The 22,238-nt window shown below is 45.6% G+C and overlaps 1 protein-coding gene across 1 annotated transcript in view; it reads right to left on the reverse strand.

The window, feature by feature from the left end:
- PFKL (phosphofructokinase, liver type) overlaps nucleotides 1-22,238 on the reverse strand; it is a 388,593-nt gene that overhangs the window by 171,313 nt on the left and 195,042 nt on the right. Inside the window, exon 11 of the mRNA XM_040439347.1 lies at nucleotides 14,546-14,610. Within this exon, the coding sequence (XP_040295281.1) occupies nucleotides 14,546-14,610 (65 nt within the window). The remainder of the gene's footprint in view (nucleotides 1-14,545; nucleotides 14,611-22,238) is intronic.

A 22,238-nucleotide genomic window follows, 5' to 3' on the forward strand; every position in this document is an offset into this window, starting at 1 on the left:
ATTCTTTTTCCCTGTATTTTTGTGCACTGATCTCCCGGCCTCTCCTTGGGTCCTGCTCCTCATCTGTGTGTCCCGCCTTGTGCTGCCTGTTTTAGAATACATGTATGTACTGTTTATATATATTTACAATAAAGCTTTTTGGATTTTCATACATACGAAAGTCAGTTTCTTTTTTTTTTGGTGAATATTTATATTCATGAATCACTGTCTGTAACACTTTAGCCACTATTGTTAATGTTTTGTCCATTATACTCGTGTATTACTATTTAGAATGTTGGTCCATCATGGTTCATCATATATTTTTTAATTATTTATTATTCCACATTATTGCACTAAAAACTATGTTATCACCCTTTTATTAAATTATGATCATGCAGTTACCGCCCTGCAACAAATATGTTATGCTGAGACATTAAATGTGGTGGATGTGGCTGGCCTGCGCATCCCTGCCTCCTGTGTTCCACTTGCGTTCCATTGCGCTCTCTGCTCTCTACGTTTCACGGGACGGATCTGCGCGATCTGTCGTGCGGACGTGACGTCGGGGCCGCGGTGCGTTTCCGGTCTGTGGAACGCATCGCGGCGTCGACTTCCGTTTGGGCGCCATTTTGCGCAGGCGTACTTGCCTTTTCATCACGCCGGCTTGTACCGGCGTCTGTCGCAGCGCCTGGACCATGCACCGGGGAGTATCCAGGTGGCACCCTCTGATGCGTCCACCTGGTTTCCTTCCCCCAACTGCCTATTAGGTTTGACCACAGCTTTATTTATTTATAGATTAATTATTGTAAATATAAGAACCCTGAAACGATACCTTAGATTTACATGGACCTCTGATGAAGCTAGTCTGCTACTAGCGATACGCGTGAGGGTTTTCCTGCTCTCCTCACTTAAGGGCTGCTCATTTTCCTTGTGTTACCACTGTGCTATTTGATAAGTATACCATTTAGGATTTGTGGACTGTGTTCTCTTGTCCCAGCATTGTTCATTTCATGGTTACCTTGGATGTTATTGTGCATACCATTTTACCCTTCAGTGGGGTTTCGTTCCATGTTTCCATGGTTTTAATCTATATGTCTTAATAAATTATTTCTTATTTTTGGAGGTGCGGCTCAGTTTTGGTATTTCTTTTCTTAGTTTAGCTCATGCCTGTTTTTATACCAGGCCTGCACTCCCCCGTTTAATCATTGGTGTGCCCCCCGCTGCTCAGTATTGCATTGTCGGTTTACAGAAACACCCCATATGTGGTCATAAACTGATGTAAGGGCACACGGAAGGGAGCAGAAGAAAAGGAGTGTTGCATGGTTTTTGGAAGGCAGATTTTGCTTAGATGCCATGTCCCATTTGAAGCCCCACTGATGCACCCTTACAGTAGAAACTCCCAAAAAGTGACCCCATTTTGGAAACTAGGGGATAAGGTGCCAATTTTATTGGTACTATTTTTGGGTATATATGATTTTTTTGATCATTCATTATAACACTTTATGGGGCATGGGAACCAAAAAATTGGTTGCTTTAGCACAGTTTTTATTTATTTATTTTTACAGCGTTCACCTGAGGGTTTTTTATAGAGCAGATAATTACGGACGTGGCGATACCAAATATGTATACTTTTTCCTATTTATTTAAGTTTACACAAAAATGGCTTTTTTAACACTTTTTTTTTTTATGGTGTTTATCGGACTGGGTGGATCATGTGATATATTTATAGAGCCGACCGTCACGGACGCGGCAATACCAAATATGTATCATACAAGACCTCTGGGGGACATTTAACTTCACTTTTTTTTTCACTATTGATTTCTCCTGCAACTGGGGCTGACATAGTAGCCCCAGTTACAGGGGAAATACACCCCCCCCCCCCCCCCCAGAGAGGCTGTACAGCACTATATAGCGCTGTACAGCCTCAGTGCAGGGCTGATCCAGGTCTGTGAAAGACCCGACAGTTCCTGCACTCTCCGGCCCCAGCGGTCACATGACCGCCGGGCAGGAACATACAGCTGTATACAGCGATCTAGAAGGCAGGGACACCTGGGAACTGTCCCTGCCTTCTCTAAGGGTTGCCCTGCTGTCACTGAGAGCGGGCAACCCGATCAGCAGCTGCGCGATTAGCGTGCAGCTGCGATCTCTGAATGGACGTTCCAGAGCGTCCATTCAGAGATAAACCGACTGCCCAAGGACGTTTATAGTCAATGGGCGGTCGGGAAGTGGTTACTATTGCCTGATTTCCCATTTAGATCCACACACAGATTCTCAATTTAAGCAATTAGAACTGTTGAGGCAATCCAGCTGGTTAAACACATGCATGGTTTACTTACCAATCTTGGAGTATGTGCTGCCAAAGCAAGCACCAATAATGTCATGCAGCTTCTGCCAACACTTGTATACGGAGCATTGGTAAGGAGAAAAGAAAAGGCCCGATTCCAGCTGCTGACCGTTTCAGGCGCACTGAGGCGCGATCCTGCTGAACTCCATTAATGAGCAGCGGATCTAAGCTCCATTAACCCATAGCCGTCCATAGTAAGGTAACCACTAGCTGCATTACCCACTTCCTCAGGGTTAGGAGAAAGCCAGGGGACCTTCAAATAAGAGGTACTGGCATGGCCACTTATAGGGTAGGAAGGATGAGGATGAACCCACGATTGAACCCAGGCGATCAGAGAACCCACCTATAGGCTCGGACTCCGCCAGGTCGGTCCCGGGCTGCTAAGGGTCCTCTACCCTGAGAGGTGTTAGCAAGGCTATTCGAGATCTGAAAGGAGAGGCCTGATCCTAGTCCCAGCCTTAGGCCCTAAAAGTTATTGTTGAATCTCTTAAACCCTAGAGCAGGAAACCTCGCTGCGTCTATACCCTGTAGGGACAGGAAGAACACTGGTGGGTGGAGGTGGGAGGGACCTTTTAACCTCTCCGTTTCCTTTCCCAAGAAGGTCAAAGGGGAACAACCTCCTGTTGTGCTATAATGAGGGATGAGCTGGAAAATATGCTGTTTTATTATAACCTTTATTTATTTTTTATGGCGTTCACCTGTTGGAGTAGATGTGATATTTTTATGGAGCCAGTCGTTACGGACGTGGTGACACCAAATATGTCTTTTTTATTTTATGTTTTACACAATAAGCGCATTTTTGGGGGGAAAAAAACAATCAATCAATCATGTTTTTGTGTTGCCAGTTTAGAGCCATATTTTTAGATTTTTCTGGCTATGGTCTTGAGTGAGGGCTCATTTTTTGTGGTATAAGGTGATGTTTTTATTGGTACCATTTTGAGTTACATTTGACTTTTTGATCGTTTGAATCTTTAAATTACTTAAAGGGGTTGTCAAGAGTTATGAAAAAAAAAAAATATATAGCACTGAAAATCTGATGGGCAGCAATATATAACTAAGCTAAGCAAGCTTCAGGCAAAAATATATATATATATTTCCTCATTTCCCTGGTACTCTTCTGGCCCTTGTTTACATGCAATAAAAACAATCTCTGCCCCTCCCCCTGCACTGCTAAAGGAGTAAATACAAGAGCTGACCTGAGTGACATGTCTGCCTGCTAGGAGACTCAGCAGAATCTTGTATGTGTATGTGGCGAAACCAACCTCGCCACTGGGTTTTGGAGGGGCCTGGCTACTAGCCTCTTGCCCTAGGATTATGGCCCATACTATCTTTGAAGGAGAAGACAGACCGGCCGCACAGCTTAAATCTGTGGAACTGTTTTGGGCAGGAAAGCCATGCTTGCGGCCGGCCAAATGTGACTTCCATGGAATTCGGGAACCCCTGCTCGGATCTGGGTGATTTTTGGATATGTTGTCCACCCAGATCAGAGCTATCCATGGATGTATACAGTATGGGGATATGTGGGTTTTTGGGGTGTTTTCTGTGCTTTGGGGAAAAATGTGTGTTTTCTGTCTGTGAGTGATTAAGTTAGCCCATTACGTTTGGTAATTGTATTTTGTTGATTGCGTCTCACACAATGCCAGTGTGTTAGTTAATTGCGTCTCAGACAATGCTCATTGTATTTTGTTGATTGTGTTACAGACAGAGGGAAGGGGATTTTGTGTACAATTGCTGGGAAGGTTTGAATACTGTAAATGCATGTGATTGGCTGTTTTTACAAAACCCTGTGGGTGGTAACCTTGTTGGAAGATGTGTACTACACTCTTGGGGATTGCTATATCACAATACTCCCCTGAGTATAAGCTCTTGTAAGAGCTTGTTCATGGTTCCTGCTCTCTGCATTTAGGAGAGGTTCACCCACTGGAGCCTTGTCGTAGGTCCAGGGTGGGTAGGAGACGGCGAGACCTCCACCAAGCTTCGGCGGTTCGTGGGTTCTGCAGTGCTGACGGTGTCAAGCACCTTGTATGTACAGCAACTTGTATGTGTAGTACAAGACACTGCTGATACACACAGGATCTTTGCCTACCTTCTTGTGCAATGCTCTCTCTAGTCTGTCAGCTCCAGTGCCCAGCATTGTCTCCTCACTGCCTGCAGCTACACAGTCTGTGCAGCTGAAGGGGTTAAGAATCCTAGAAGAGAGCAGACAGCCCGGCAGTGTAGGGGGGCGTGGCCAGCACAGTGACGTCTCGTTAACAGGCTTGAACAACGAACTTTATCAGAGCAGGGAGAGAAGCTGACATCACAGGGCATGTGACCCTCAGTCAAATCTGATAAACCAGGCACTGCAGATAAAGTGAGTTAATTGTAAAGTTGTTATATTTGCCTAGTTAGGAACATAGAAAGAACAAAAAAATAACTCTGACAACCCCTTTAAAAGGTTACTTTTTTTGTTTACATGTTTTTATTTTTATAAAATGCTTTTTTATTTTACACTTTGTGTGCCCCATAAGGTCTTTAAGGGGACATTTATCATCACTTTTTTTTTTTCACTATTTATTTCTCCTCTAACTGGGGCTGACATCATGGGTGATAATAGGTGATCTTTCGATCGCTTCTAAACTACAGTCGTGTCCAAAAGTTTTGAGAATTACATAAATATTGGAAATTGGAAAAGTTGCTGCTTAAGTTTTTATAATAGCAATTTGCATATACTCCAGAATGTTATGAAGAGTGATCAGATGAATTGCATAGTCCTTCTTTGCCATGAAAATTAACTTAATCCCCAAAAAAACTTTCCACTGCATTTCATTGCTGTCATTAAAGGACCTGCTGAGATCATTTCAGTAATCGTCTTGTTAACTCAGGTGAGAATGCGGACGAGCACAAGGCTGGAGATGATTATGTCAGGCTGATTGGGTTATAATGGCAGACTTGACATGTTAAAAGGAGGGTGGTGCTTGAAATCATTGTTCTTCCATTGTTAAGCATGGTGACCTGCAAAGAAACGCGTGCAGCCATCATTGCGTTGCATAAAAATGGCTTCACAGGCAAGGATATTGTGGCTACTAAGATTGCATCTCAATCAACAATTTATAGGATCATCAAGAACTTCAAGGAAAGAGGTTCAATTCTTGTTAAGGCGGCTTCAGGGCGTCCAAGAAAGTCCAGCAAGCGCCAGGATGTCTCCTAAAGAGGATTCAGCTGCGGGATCGGAGTGCCACCAGTGCAGAGCTTGCTCAGGAATGGCAGCAGGCAGGTGTGAGCGCATCTGCACGCACAGTGAGGCAAAGACTTTTGGAAGATGACCTGGTGTCAAGAAGGGCAGCAAAGAAGCCACAAAAAACATCAGGGACAGATTGATCTTCTGCAGAAAGTTTGGTGAATGAACTGCTGAGGACTGGGGCAAAGTCATATTCTCCGATGAAGCCCCTTTCTGATTGTTTGGGGCATCTGGAAAAAGGCTTGTCCGGAGAAGAAAAGGTGAGCGCTACCATCAGTCCTGTGTCATGCCAACAGTAAAGCATCCTGAGACCATTCATGTGTGGGGTTGCTTCTCATCCAAGGGAGTGGGTTAACTCACAATTTTGCCCAAAAACACAGCCATGAATAAAGAATGGTACCAAAACACCCTCCAACAGCAACTTCTTCCAACAATCCAACAACAGTTTGGTGAAGAACAATGCATTTTCCAGCACGATGGAGCACCGTGCCATAAGGCAAAAGTGATAACTAAGTGGCTCGGGGACCAAAACGTTGACATTTTGGGTCCATGGCCTGGAAACTCCCTAGATCTTAATCGCATTGAGAACTTGTGGTCAATCCTCAAGAGGCGGGTGGACAAACAAAAAGTCACTAATTCTGACAAACTCCAAGAAGTGATTATGAAAGAATGGGTTGCTATCAGTCAGGAATTGGCCCAGAAGTTGATTGAGAGCATGCCCAGTCGAATTGCAGAGGTCCTGAAAAAGAAGGGCCAACACTGCAAATACTGACTCTTTGCATAAATGTCATGTAATTGTCGATAAAAGCCTTTGAAACGTATGAAGTGCGTGTAATTATATTTCACTACATCACAGAAACAACTGAAACAAAGATCTAAAAGCAGTTTAGCAGCAAACTTTGTGAAAACTAATATTTGTGTCATTCTCAAAACTTTTGGCCACGACTGTACACTGCACTGCTCATGCAGAAATAGTGACATAAAATAACAAACTTCCAATTCTCATTCAAAAGAGTGAGGTTTCTTCAGGGAGGCTCAAAAATAACAAACTTCAAAAACGCAAAATTTGACCAGCTAAGAGAGGCTATTGGCCTCACTAACTGGGACAAGGTCCTCAAAAATAAAAATACAGCTGCAAAATGGGATATTTTTAACAGCATCCTAAACTCTAATTGTGAGAGGTACATACCTTAGGGCAGGGGTAGGCAACCTCCGGCTCCCAGCTTTTGTGAAACTACAATTCCCAGCATGCTCTTAGAAGAGCAGAGCAAGTATGCATACTGGGAGTTGTAGTTTCACAACAGCTGGGAGCCGGGGGTTGCCTACCCCTGCCTTAGGGGAATAAAAGGGTAAGGAACAAAAAAAAAACACAATGTGGATACAAAGAAATGTAAAGGAAGCAATAAATAATAAAAAAAAATCATTTAAAATCACTAAAACAGGAGGGTAAAAAGAACATCTAAAATACAAATAAAAGCTGCCACACTGGAGACAGATATTCATTGCCAAAGAGAGTAAAACTAACCCTAAAATGTCATTCAATTATATAAATGGTAAAAAGTATCAATCTAAAGGAGTTGTCAAAAACAGAGCCTGGAAACAATAGGCCGTTAAGTTTAACATCTGTTGTGGGTAAACGGTTTGAAGGTTTTCTAAGAGATGCTAGGTTGGAGTACCTCAATAAGAATTAGCAAATAACACCGTATTAGCATGGCTTCAGGAGTGCACATCAAACAAATTTAATCAATTTCTATGAGAAGGTAAGTTCTAGACCTGAAAGGGGCGAATCAATGGAGGTCGTATATCTGGACTTCTCCAAAGCATTTTTGATACTGTACCAGATAAAAGATTAGTATATAAAATGAGAATGCTTGGACTGGGGGGAAAATGTCTGTATGTGGGTAAGTAAATGGCTCAATGATAGAAAACAGAGGGTGGTTAATAATGGTACATACCCAGATTGGGTCACTGTCTCTAGTGGAGTACCTCAGGGGTCAGTATTGGGCTCTATCCTCTTCAATATATTTATTAATGATCTTGTAGAAGGCTTGCACAGTAAAATATCAATTTTCGCAGATGACCTTAAACTGTGTAAAGTAATTAACATGGAAGAGGACAGTATACTGCTACAGATGGATCTGGATAGATTGGAGGCTTGGGCAGATAAGTGGTAGATGAGGCTTAACACTGACAAATGTAAGGTTATGCACATGGGAAGGAATAATGCAAGTAACCCACAGATTTCTGGAGAGGTCTATGATCTAAAATGAGGAAAGTTTTTTTTTTTTTTACCTTCCTCTGGATTAATTTGACCAAACAAGCCCAATAATTTTGAGTTCTGACATGGGGTTTGGATTTGGGGTTTTGTATCTTTGTATCTCTGAGAACGTGGTATATTCCCCAACTGCCACAATACATGTACAGTTGATGCTGCCAATGGGTTAATCATTTGTGTCTATTCCCTATTTGGACAAAACAACAAACATTTTATATATGGTGAGAGCAATGTTTAGAAGCACCCGGCCAGGGTGTGGACCTGCTCTTGTCGGCAGCTAAGAGCCTAAAGTATAGGTATATCAAATTATCAATGCACAATCACAGCACCTTAAGAGTCTAATCGACTGCTAAGAGATGTCTCAACAGGACCAGAAGCATGACTATATCGTAAGCGCAGTCCGTTGAGCAGCTCCTTGCTGCTAGAAGACCTCTCTACAGAACGCATGATTACATGGCTGACTACCTCCCCTTCTCTTATCAGTAGGTCACCTGATACAGATGACATGAGCAGCCCTCCAGATCGTGGGTATCGCTTCCCTTTTACATTACCTGCATCCATAATGATTGTTGGCTTTGACTATAAAATGAGATTTTGTAAAACTTACCAGTAAAATCTCTTTCTCGCTCTTCATTGGGGGACACAGAGACCACGGGTATAGCTATGTCCTCTAGGAGGCATTGACACTAGATAAAGCTGTTAGCTCCTCCCCTGGCAGCTATACCCCCTCCAGCCTGGAGAGAGAGCTTCAGTTTGTGAGAAGCAGTAGGAGAAGCAAGTAAACCAACGAAACAATGTGGAACAGCAACAATGCCAAGAACTGAACCAGGTTCTAACCAGCAACAGCCACAACTGTGGCCGAACAACAATACTGGGTGGGTGCTGTGTCCCCCAATGAAGAGCGAGAAAGAGATTTTACTGGTAAGTTTTACTAAATCTCGTTTTCTCGCCCATATTCATTGGGGGACACAGAGACCATGGGACGTCCGAGAGGGAAAAACCACAGACCCATGAAGCAAGCGCCCGTGCAGTCAACTAAGAACTGTCGCCTGCAAGTCCATCGATGCATAAGTATGCACCTGGCAACTTCTTGCGAACATGTGCAAGGAGGACCGGAGCCACCTTACATTACTGTGCAGCCAAAGCGCGATTCCTCCTAGCCCAAGAAGCGCCCACCACTTTGGGGGAGTGAGCTGTGACACCGAAGGGTGGAACCCCGCTCCGAGCGCGGTAAGCTGCAGCACTGCCAGACCAAATCCAACGTGCAATCGCCCTTTGGGGGCCGCCAATCCCCAGCGATGACCCTCCTGAGAGAAAAAGGGGGTCCGTACGCCGAGGAGGATCGGAGGCTGCTAATAATGAGTAGAGCACTGACAACGTCCATAATGTAACTCCCTTCCGTAGGGCACGAAAGAAAGGAATGTGCTATGGAAGTCAGAGACTACCTTCGGGAGAAGAAGGAATGCTGAGGAAACCATTTTCAGATCCCAAGGCTGTAAGGACGATAAAGAGGAACCATATGTGCCGCTCCTTGAAAAAAAATTCCCACGGGCACCAGGGAACCTGGAAGGATGCCCAAGACGGAAGCGCCAACACCTGACCCATCAAGGAAACAAGGGCTAAACAAAGGTCCAACCCTAAAAGTAGAAAGGAGAGAGAAAAACCCCAAAGTGAGGGGGACATCTTGGATCAGATAAACCTCAGAAGGACCTGCAGGTCCCAGAATAGATACTGGCGATGCAGACTTCCTGTCCTGAATCATAGTGAGGAAGGTATCCGCCGAAAAACCCTCTCCACGTTAGAACGGCGGTCTCAATAGCCACGCCGTCATTGAAAAGGTCATGCAAGACTGAACCCCTTGAAAGAAGGACGTCTCTGAGTGGCAGTGACCAAGGGACGTCTCCAGAAGAACGAGGTCGGCGTTTCACGCACGACGAGTCCGTTTCGGAGCGTCTAGGATATGTCTGAATGTCCTCCATCCGGACCTTCCGTAGAACCCTGAGAAGGAGGGGAAGAAACTCCTGCCTAGGAGAATCAGGACCTCCATGGCGGATGCTTCCGGAACTCTGGCTCTGGAGAAAAGGCGGAAGCCCTTGTGCAGATACCGTTAGCACACCCGGACCAATGGAAGAGTCCCTGTAGGAGGAAGAATGTGGAGGGCGGCACATCCCACCAGTTAGGACCAGATCGTGTCTGGAATGGAAAGGGACCAAACAAATACCCCATGCAACGCAGGTGAAAGAAGGTAGCAACGTAGGAACTACCAAGGCATACGGGGTGACAATGAACCATGAGCCAGAGGGGGAAAGACAGGAGAAGCAATAGGCTAGGTCTAAGCTCCTACCCTGTAAGAGACCGACGCTATACAGAAGTAGCCAAAGATCAAGCGGCCGTGCCAAAAGAACTCCGCCCGAGAAGGAAGCCAGGCAAGGGAAGTCACACTGCAATGCCAGCCCCATATCCCAGCAGAGGAGGGAACCCCCGTAGAAGCCACCGATCCGGTGCTAAAGAGTCCACCGCCTAGCGAGGGGCTGTGCAGTAAGAACCCAAGCATGTAGGGAAAATAATACCGCTACCACAGTGGTAGCCAGCGCTTGCCTGGCAACGCAAAAACTGAGGGAGAGGCCCGATACTATCCGTAGAAACCACGTGCCACACTGCCCCAGTTACGTGGAGCTAACCCTAAAAATTCTACCTGGAAGGGCGCTGAACAGGCGCAACTGCCAAGCTAGCTCCAGTTTAGGACCCCTACCAGAGGGGGATGTCCCACCGCAGCAACCATGAACTCTAACATTAGTGACAAGCCGCACCTGTGGAGGAAAACAAGCTGTAGGAGCTAAATCAGAGTCGCCAGCATAACCACTTCCCCAGAGAATGGGGAGTGGTGGATAGAGAATATAGAGTCAGCGAAAAGAGTCGACCCGCTGGAACATACTCACTAGGTAAGTACAACGGAGTATGTATTACGTATTGATGCGGACAATATCAGGACCGACCGGAGCAACAGAGGCCCATAGAGATGGGGAAGGGGGGTCTGTAAGACCCACAAGTGATGCTAGGAACCCCCTGGAAGACAGAGGATGTCATAATCAGGTGCGAAACCAGCACCAAAAGAAGGATGTAACGATGAATAGACACCGTATCCACTGGTGGCACCCATAGAACACTAGGGTAAGAGTGTCGGGCACCTGCGAGAACCAACTGTAGCAACGCCCTCTTGGAAATAAGCGAAGGCACCTAGAGCCGTAGTGCCGCAGAAGATGTTTAGTTACTCCCCGCTAGTGGATCACTAGCGGAAGGGGGAAATGCGACGGAAGCACGGTGATGTGCAACACTCCGCCTATGGAAGGATAGCGGACAGTCGGAACCGTATTCAATGGTAGAGTAATTAGCTACCTAAGGAAGGTGTGAGCATACAGCAAATACTGGTCAGTGTTAGGGAGAATACCCCACCTAAGAAGGGGGGCGAATGCCAACAGCGAACTAGCGCATATGGCGAGTCCTGTACCCCGTGGAGTGCAATAGTGCACCTAAGGGGGTAATGCATACAGCACATAATGTAACCAGTGACAATGTCATCGCGCCACCGATGGATCTGCATATGGCAGGTCCCGAACCCCAAGTCATTGTACTTAGTCCACCTATGGCAGGGGACAATGTATAAAGCAGGCACTGTATCCTGAAGTAGTGCAGTTACACCACCAAAGGAAGTGGGTAATGCATACGACAGTACTGCTGGCCACCTAGACGCAATCTCTGGAAGATTGCTTCGGACCCATATCAGGATCCGAATCAGAGATTCTCCCCTCTTTCTGGACGGACCCCCCCCAGTGAGGGAGGGTGTGTCTGAGCATGATTTTTAGGGAGGAAGAGTAGGGGAGCGGAAATATTCGAGAAGAAAATTGTCCTGCTGCGGTTCGCTTGCGCGTAGAGCTACCCTTCGGAATCTCGCCCCTGGCAGTTGTGGACTGCGCAGGCGGGGACTTATCAACCAAACCACCCGAGGGTGGAACGGAAACTCCCAGAAGTCTCTCCACCGGATTGCGAAGGTGGAGCATTATCAAGCAAAGAACCCCGGAGGGTGGATGGGAGATTTCAGCGGACCCCACTGGATTGCGCAGGTGGAGAATTATTAACCAACAACCAGGAGGGTGGATTGGGAATCCCAGAGGTCCACCACTGTATGGCGCAGGTGGAGAATTTAACAACCAAACAGCCCTGTAGGACAGATTGGGATCCTGCAGAGAACCTTCACTGAGTTGCGCAGGTGGAGAATAATTAACCAACCCTGCGGTGGTCAGTCACTGGATTTTGCAGGTGGAGAATCATCAACCAAACGGCCCCGGAGGAAGGATTGGGATCCTGCAGTGGTCCCGCATTGGATAGTGTAGGTGGAGAATCATCAACCAAAACGGCCCCGGAGGACGGAATTGGGATCATGCAGTGGTCCGTCACTGGATTGTGCAGGTGGAAAATCATCAACCAAACGGCCCAGGAGGATGGATTGGGATCCTGCAGTGGTCCCTCACTGGATTGCCCAGGTGGAAATTTGTCACCAAACGGCCCCGGAGGACGGATTGGATCGTGCAGGGGTCCGTCACTGGATTGCGCATGTGGAGAATCATCAACCAAACGGTCCGGAGGCGGTATTGGGAATTATGCGAGTGTGGCTGGGGAGGGGAAGACGTATGGACGGACAGGTCCTATATTATTATTATTATTATTTTTTTTTTTTTTATAAAACTAGGAAGTCGGCATCCATGACAAGAGGCAGTAAGGGGTTAAATCCTCCACTCATGTACAGTGTACTTAGGGGAAGGGCCCCAGATAATCAGGTGCCAGCCTAAGAATGGTGGGTGGCCATGAAGGGTTAAGGCAGTGGCTCAGCAGGCGAGTGGGAAGAAGCTTTTCAGAGATTGCCTTTCCCCCCCACCTTGCTGCACCGGCTGTGTCATAGACCGGCCGGACTGAATGGGGGCGTCACCCACCTGGCCGGGCCGTTGATAGCGGGGGTCGGGCAGAAAAGGCGCGGGCCGGAGCACCGATGGGGTGCACGGCCGATCGCGCTGTAGTTAACCCCTTCCGGAGTGGCGCGACGGCGTCCACTCCAAGGGGTGTAATGTGGGAGGTGTCGGGGAGCAGAGTCTCCTCCGCAGGTATGACCGTCTGCCCTGCTGGCCGCCATATTTTTTGAGCGGGCGGCAAAAATCGCACAGTCGGAACCGTATTGGCCGGTCGAACGCAGGGCGGTTAACACCTTCCCGAAGCGGCGCGATGACGTCCGCTCCAAGGGGAGTAAATGTGGGAGGTGTCGGGGGGCAGAACTCCTCCACATCAGTGAACAGCCGCCCTGCTGGCCGCCATATTCTCTGAGCAGGGCGGCAAAAAATCGCGGCGGGAGCACCGAAGAGGTGCCGGCCGAACGCAGGGTGGTTAACCCCCTCAGGAGCGACGCGCCCGGCATCCGCTCCCGAAGGGGTGGAGAAAGGTAAATGCTGCATGTCGGTGAGCGGAATATGTGCCGCACTAGGGAGTTACATAGTCCACCTAATTTGGCGCCAGTAAGCATACCGCACCTATTAACCCCCTATGTCCTCCTCAATCAACCAAACGGCCTGTGCCGGAGGGGAATGTTTCAGGGGTGCTGGGCTATGCTGAAGCCCTGTCTGGTCACAGACTATTGCCACCAAGAGGGAGGGGGGACCAACCCAGAGGGTTAAATACTCACCTAGTCCCGTGTACTCACCTCTCTTCTCTCTCCTGCTGCCATCTTCACCCCTCCTCTGGACCAGCAGTGTCACCCCTTCAGCTACTGGCACCGTAGTGGCAGGACGCTTGAAAGGGGGGCTTGGATGGGTGACCCCTTGGCTGGCGGGATGCAGGGGAGCGAGGCTGCCCTGGTCCACCTTGTCTTCTCTGGGGGAGGCAGCAGTGCGGGTGACCGGCACTGGCGCAACTCGACCCCGGGAGAACAGGGAGGCGAGGCGTCCCTGTTTTCCCATCTGAAAAAGAAGGAGAAAAAGAAACTAAAATAAAAAATCTTCAGGAGATCCCTGCAGAGCAGGGAGGTCTTGCCTCCTATTGACACTAGAAAAAACTGAAGCTCTCTCTCCAGGCTAGAGGGGGTATAGCTGCCAGGGGAGGAGCTAACAGCTTTATCTAGTGTCAACGCCTCCTAGAGGACATAGCTATACCCATGGTCTCTGTGTCCCCCAATGAATATGGGCGAGAAAAGACTTTTACGGATACCTTGTGTACATATATGCTGAGAAGACAGTTTTTCATTTCCTCTGAAGTTTTACACTGACAAGCCTATCCCAATGTCTTTATGTGCACGAATTTAAACTGTGTATACCCTATAATCTACATATGTTATAGTATATGAAGAACAGGAAGGTCCCCAATATGCGTGGTTTGGAAAATTTATTGCATCATAAAGATGGATTTCTTTGGATAGCACTGATTCCTGGGATCATTTTTTCATCACTCTGAAGCTACAATAACCAAGGACGAGCTAAGGGTGAAAAATTATCAAACCCTAAAAACACCAGAATTGTAATTTTGAATTATTACTTCTGCATATTCAGTTGTGCTTAAAGCTGATAACCAGTTTAACCATTATATCATTCATGATGTAAAGACAACTCTCATGCGTGATCAGTCAGCCCACAGATACTGTATAGAAAATGGTTATGTTTCAAAAAAACTTCAAAACAAATAAGTGCTTTACCTTCCTCGTAACTGAATTGCTTCCTCAAACTTTTTATCTTTCATAGCTTTTTGGACGTCTTTTGTCTGAAACAAATGAAAAGCACATTAGTATAAGTGAAGTCATTAGTTTTTTATTTGTAGGTCTCCATTAACAGCTTAACGACCCACGACGAGAATGCTCATCCTAAATCGCCGGCACTTAGAGCTAGAGGACGAGCATTCTCGTCCTGCGGTCCTGCCTTCCCCCCGTGTGCGGTGCAGCGATTAGCGGCAGAGATCCGGCTGTTACTGACAACCGGATCCCTGCTGCATCGGCGAAGATGCTGATGTCGGTGGATTAACCCCTCATATGCCGCGGTCAGTGCTGATCGCAGCATATGGGAGGTTTGCGCTCCTTCACCTCATCCATCGGTCCCCGCGCTTCAAAAATGTCAAAAATGAAATCATTGTGTAAAACTTACATAAATAAAAAAATTGTATACATATTAGGTATCGCCGTGTCAATGACAACCTGCTCTATAAAAATACCACATGATCTAACCTGTCAGATGAATGTTGTAAATAACAAAAAAAAAAGAAAACGGTGCAAAAACAGCTATTTCTTGTTACCTTGCCTCACAAAAAGTGTAATATAGAGAAACCAAAAATCATAACTACCCTAAACTAGTACCAACAAAACTTCCACCCTATCCCGCAGTTAATAAAATGGGGTCACTTTTTTGGAGTTTCTACTCTAGGGGTGCATCAGGAGGGCTTCAAATGGGACATGGTGTTAAAAAAAAAAAAAAAAAAAAAAAACAGTCCAGCAAAATCTGCCTTCCAAAAACCGTATGGCATTCATTTCCTTCTGCGTCCTGCCGTGTCCCCGTACAGCAGTTTACGACCACATATGGGGTGTTTCTGTAAACTACAGAATCTGGGCCATAAATATTGAGTTTTGTTTGGCTGTTAACCCCTGCTTTGTAACTGGAAAACAATATATTAAAATGGAAAATCTGCCAAAAAAGTGAAATTTTTAAATTGTATCTCCATTTTCCATTAATTCTTGTAGAACATCTAAAGGGTTAATGACGTTTGTAAAATCAGTTTTGAATACCTTGAGGGGTGTAGTTTCTAGAATGGGTTCATTTTTGGGTGGTTTCTATTATGTAAGCTTCACAAAGTGACTTCAGACCTGAACTGGTCCTTAAAAAGATGGTTTTTGAAAATTTCTGAGAAATGTCAACATTTACTTCTAAACTTCTAAGCCTTGTAACGTCCCCCAAAAATAAAATGTCATTCCCAAAATAATCCTAACATGAAGTAGACATATGGGAAATGTAAATTAATAACTATTTTTGTAGTTAATATGTATTATAGAAGTAGAGAAATTGAAACTTGAAAATTAGCTAATTATTTCTTTATAAACAAAAAGCAATTTTTTTTACTCCATTTCAGGCCTCTTTCACACGGGCGTTGCGGGAAAATGTGCGGGTGCATTGCGCGAGTGCAAAACATTGTAATACGTTTTGCACTCGCGTGAGAAAAATCGCGCATGTTTGGTACCCAAACACCATGGGATCGGTGTTCTGTAGATTGTATTATTTTCCCTTATAACATGGTTATAAGGGAAAATAATAGCATTCTGAATACAGAATGCATAGTAAAACAGCGCTGGAGGGGTTAAAAATTTTTTTTTTAACTCACCTTAGTCCACTTGATCGCGTAACCCGGCATCTCCTTCTGTCTCCTTTGTTGAACAGGACCTGTGGTGAGCATTAATTACAGGAACAGGACCTTTGATGACGTCACTCCGGTCATCACATGATCCATCACCATGGTAAAAGATCATGTGAAGTACCATGTGATGACCGGAGTGACGTCATCAAAGGTCCTGTTCCTGTAATTAATGCTCACCACAGGTCCTATTCAACAAAGGAGACAGAAGGAGATGCCGGGCTACGCGATCAAGTGGACTAAGGTGAGTTAAATTATTTTTTATTTGTTTTTAACCCCTCCAGCGCTGTTTTACTATGCATTCTGTATTCAGAATGCTATTATTTTCCTTTATAACCATGTTATAAGGGAAAATAATAATGATCGGGTCTCCATCCCGATCGTCTCCTAGCAACCGTGCGTGAAAATCTTGCTTGCGGATGCTTGCGATTTTCACGCAACCCCATTCACTTCTATGGGGCCTGCGTTGCGTGAAAAATGCAGAATATAGAGCATGCTGCGATTTTCACGCAACGCACAAGTGATGCGTGAAAATCACCGCTCATGTGAACAGCCCCATAGAAATGAATGGGTCGGTATTCAGTGCGGGTGCAATGCGTTCAACTCACGCATCGCATCCGCGCGGAATACTCGCCCGTGTGAAAGGGGCCTCATAAAGTACAATATGTGACGAAAAAACAATCTCAGAATGGCCTGGATAAGTCAAAGCGTTTTAAAGTCATCACCACATAAAGTGACACTGGTCAGATTTGCAAAAAATGGCCTGGTCCTGAAGGTGAAAATGAGCCCGGTCCTTAACCACTTAGTGACCAAGCCTGTTTGGGCCTTTATGACCAAGCGCTTTTCTTTTCCTTTTTTCTTGGTCTCGTACCAAGAGCTATAACTTTTTTTATTTTTTCGTCTATATAGCTTTATGAGGGCTTGTTTTTTACGGGACAAGTTGTAGTTTTTAATGGTGCCATTTTGGGGTACACATAACTTTCTGATTAACTTTTATTAACTCTTTCTGGGAGGGAGATGGGGAAAAATAGCAATACTGCCACTGTGTTTTTACATTATAAATTTTACGGCGTTCATTTTTCGGTACAAATAACATAATATCTTTATTCTCTGGGTCAGTACGATAACAGCGATACTAAATACTTATAATTTTTTTACGTTTTACTACTTTTTTTTTTTTTGCAATAACACCCCTTTTATTAACCAAAAAAATGATTTTGCATTACCACTTCACAAGACCCATAACTTTATTTGTGTGAGGGCTTGATTTTTGATCGCTTGTCATTATGTTTTTTTCGGTGGAAACTAAGAATAAATGAGAAATTCTGTCTTTTTTTTTTATTTATTTTTTACGGCGTTCACCATAGGGGATAAAAGCACCAGAACTGTTAAAATGGGCAGGCACTGCGGAGGTCACTGTTAAAGGGGCAGGCACTGCGGAGGTCACTGTTAAAGGAGCGGCCACTATAAAAGTCACTGTTAAAGGGGTGATCAATGTTAAAGGGGCAAACAATGTGGATGTCACTGTTAAAGGGGCAGGTACTGTGGAGGTCACTGTTAAAGGGAACCTGTCAAAGGGATTTTGTGTATAGAGCTGAGGACATGGTTTGCTAGATGGCCGCTAGCACATCCGCAATACCCAGCCCCCATAGCTCTGTGTGCTTTTGTTGTGTAAAAAAAAACGATTTGATACATATGCAAATCAACCTGAGATCAGTCCTGTCACTGAGAAGACTCCAGAGTGAAGGAGCCCAGCACCGCCCTGCATCCTCAGAATCTCCTCCTTGCTCCCCCGACGTCAGAAAGCTAGAGCGCCGTAATTTTGCGATGCACCAGCTAGCACATGCGCAGTTCATTCCCTGAAGGCTGATGCCAGCACAGGGAAGGAACACTATGACGACACTGCGCATGCGCTAGCCCACGCGTCGGGAGATTACGGCGCTCTAGCTTTCTGACGTCGGGGAGCAACGAGGAGATTGTGAGGATGTGGGGCGGTGCTGGGCTCCTTCACGCTGGACTCATCTCAGGTTTATTTGCATATGTATCAAATCGCTATGGAGACTGGGTATTGCGGATGTGCTAGCAGCTATCTAGCAACCCATGTCCTCAACTCTATACACAAAATCCCAGTGACAGCTTCCCTTTAAAGGGACAGGCACTGTGGAGGTCACTGTTAAAGGGGAGGGCACTGTGGAGGTCACTGTTAAAGGGGCAGGCACTGTGGAGGTCAATGTTATGGGGGAAACTGTTAATATCTTTCTACGACACATGGAAACATAAAATAATATAGTTTAAATATACCCGTGAAGAGCCGGGTTCTTCTGCTAGTCTCTTATATAAAAAAAAAAAAAACTAATAAGTGATCTTCATGCTTTAATCTGCTACCAATAAGCTACTAGTTTTTAAGAAAACTTATCCAGAATCTGCCTTAAATGGGTATTCCGGTAAAGTAACTTAATTTTTGAAAAACTGCATTAGGCTACAAGTTAAGACCCAACCAGTACCCATACCTATACATATAACCAGAGCTTCAATTTACCTTGCAATCCATTTGTCTAGCTCCTGCGTGAGCCTGCAACACACAGAGTAACATGGCGCCTGATGTTCCCTCACAAAACTACAATCCCTAGCTTTCCTGCCGTGAGTGTTGATGTTTATTGATTGGCTGCCTGATATACAGTCCAGTCACGCCCCCTCTACTCAGTAATCACCAGCACACTGGCACGCCCTTTGTTTCACAAGACACATAGCTAGAGAATTGATAGCAACATACTGAGCATGCTCAACCTAACAAAGGCTCAGAACTACAGGTCGATGCCATGGTAATTTATGAAAAAACACAGTGGGTAGCAGAGGAAGAAAACTAGTTTTAGAACTACTGAATGGTAAATATGTGAAATTGACATTATATTAGGTAATTATTGACTTTGAATTAGTCTAAAACATAAGTTATATTTATGGTAACCGGGATACCCCTTTAAAGAGGACCTTTCACCAGAATAAAACCTCTAAACTGACTATACAGACGTGTAGAGCGCGCCCAGGGATCTCCCTGCACTTACCATTATCCCCGGGCGCCGCTCCGTTCTCCGGTTATAGCCTCCGGTATCTTCATAGTTAGGCTCCACCCAGGGGAACCCGACGGCGTCTCTTTCTCCTATGCTGTAGCGCTGGCCAATCGCAGCGCTCAGCTCATAGCCTGAGAGAAAAAAAAAACTCTCAGGCTATGAGCTGAGCGCTGTGATTGGCCAGCGCTACAGCATAGGAGAAAGAGACGCCGTCAGGTTCCCCTGGGTGGAGCCTAACTATGAAGATACCGGAGGCTATACTGGGCAAACGGAGCGGCGCCTGGGGATAACAGTAAGTGCAGGGGGATCCTACACGTCTGTATAGTCAGTTTAGAGGTTATTCTGATGAAAGGTCCTCTTCAAAGCTAATCTGTCACCAAATATTTAATGTTAACCCAGGCACAGTGCCTAGTAGAGCTAGCTCAGATTACTGTAATGATACTTTTCAATTCCGATCCACTGCTTCATTCTGGAGAAAAATACTATCAATACATACTCAAGTGAGCAGTTAAGTGCACCAAGGGTGGACCCAAGCCACCCTGTGCAATCCTTCTCTTCATGATTCCTCTGCCCCTGCCTATTTTTTTTTTTATAAGGCCAGGTTTCTACACTGTCATCTTATCTGGCCCTGTCAATCAAGAAAGAAGCAATTGTGACAGAAAAGGGAAAGGCGCTTATAGGGTAATAGTTTCGTTGTGGATGACTGACAGAGTAAATATAATCAGTTATGAATAGGCACAACACTAGTGTAGGCATGTAGTTATAATTATAAGGTGGTCGGTGCTGCCAGTACCATTCGTTTCTCGTTTGTAGGGCCACAGTCTCTTCTTAGGCCATATGACATCTTCAGACAAAAAAAAAATACCCCAAATTGGGTCCTAAACTGAAACATTTGGTCGCCAAATATAAAATACATATAATTATAATAAAAAAAGACATGGAGGAGAAAACAGCACCACATACCTCTTACATCCAGTGACATCTCCTGTCATGTAGACCTTCTCTTTCCTCTTCACCTCCATTTGACCCAGACCGCCATGGCAAATTCTTTCAGCCGCATCTCGTCTCTACAGTTTATAACACATACACGTTAGATTTCTCAATTCCTCCTCATCCTGGTGTCCCCACAGTGTCATCCTGCTGCCATTCCCAATACTGTGCCCGTTGTGCCCCCCAATGTCCAAGGTACTATACTGCTTAAAAAATAGTGACCCTAATAGACATAATTGGAGTCATTTATCAAACTGGTGTAAAGTAGAACTGGATTTCCAAAGGAGCTGTCAAATATGAAAGGTGGAATCTGATTGGATGCTATGGGCAACTAAGCCAGTTCTACTTTACACCAGTTTGATAAATTACCCCAAATGTCCCTATAGTGTCCACAGCAGCTATAATGTCCCCTAGAGTGCCCCAGTATTAATAACACCCTCTATTGTGCTCCAGGCAATAATCCCTGTATAGTGTCCCCAAAAATAATAGAATTGCCCCTACAGTGCCTCCCCAATAGCAACACCCCCATATAGTAATTCCCCCATAGTAATTTGCCCCCACACAGTAATTTCCCCCAAACTGCCCCATATAGTACTTTGCCCCCACACAGCAATTTCCCCTACATAGTAATTTGCCCCACACTGCCCCACATAGTAATTTGCCCCCACACTGCCCCATATAGTAATTTGCCCCCACACTGCCCCACATAGTAATTTGCCCCCACACTGCCCCACATAGTAATTTGCCCCCACACTGCCCCATATAGTAATTTGCCCCCACATAGTAGTCCGGCTCCCATAATAATTTGCCCCCACATAGTAGTCCCTCCCATAATAATTTAGCCCCACACAGCCCCCACATTCCCCCTCCCATGTACTCGAGGTCCCTTCCCTAATATATCCTCCTCTGTGTGTTGTCCCCCACATGTCCCCCAAAGTAGGCACATGAAATAAAAAAACAAAAATTGGGGGGAAAAAATGAAAAGCTAAATACTCACCGTCCAGGGCCAGGCACTTGATCGCAGACGAAGGCGGGATGAGGCAGGCGTGCACACGTCAATGTGCTGTGTCCCGACACAGGCGCGTGATGACGTCATCACACACACGCGTGATGACGTCATCACGCATGCCTGCGCCGGGATTTCACTACCGCATAGGCCTCAGGCCTACTAGGCCTGAAGCCTATGGCGGTGATAGGCGACGGGACAGGGAGCTATGCGCTCCCGTGCCCCGCCGCAGTATGTCCCTATTGTAATCCGCCACTGGTTGCCAGTCCTCTGGAGCAGCGATGGAGAGATAATGTAGGGGTGTGGAGTGGTTATGGTCCACTGTTTTCTGGTACTTCTTGGCGCAAAGACATGACCTCAGGAGGTTATGAATAAATCCTTTATTGTTCATGTATGACAATGCGTTTCGGAGTTGTAGAGGCTCCTTTTTCAGCCTTGAGAAAAGACGCGTTGTCTGCACAGAGGACTTAGTTGTTTGAATTCAGACTTGCGTTGTCATACACGAACAATAAAGGATTTATTCATAACCTCCTGAGGTCGTGTCTTTGCGCCAATAAGTACCAGAAAACATGGGACCATAACCACTCTACAGTCCACACCCCTACATTGTCTCTCAATCAAGAAAGAAGAGGAAGAAGGACGGGCAAGGGTGAACAGAATAACAGTCGGTGCACTTAAAGAGCACCTGTCAGTAGGTTTAACCAGGGATAGTGCCTAATAAGGTTGATAGCGATACTGTCGATTAAAATGATACCTGTGTTGCAAAAATCGATTATGGCATTCCCAATAAAATACTAAAAAAAACAAAATTTTTTTTTTACACAAATAAGGGATTCAGTGCAATGAGGAGTGGGGCTTAGCCCCTTGGTGCACTTAGCTCCTCAGCTTTCCAGTGCAGGCCATGTCTCTCTGAGCAATAAGGCCCTAATTTG

This window comes from Bufo bufo, chromosome 7 (genome assembly GCF_905171765.1).
Source record: "Bufo bufo chromosome 7, aBufBuf1.1, whole genome shotgun sequence".
In the NCBI taxonomy this organism is placed as follows: domain Eukaryota; kingdom Metazoa; phylum Chordata; class Amphibia; order Anura; family Bufonidae; genus Bufo; species Bufo bufo.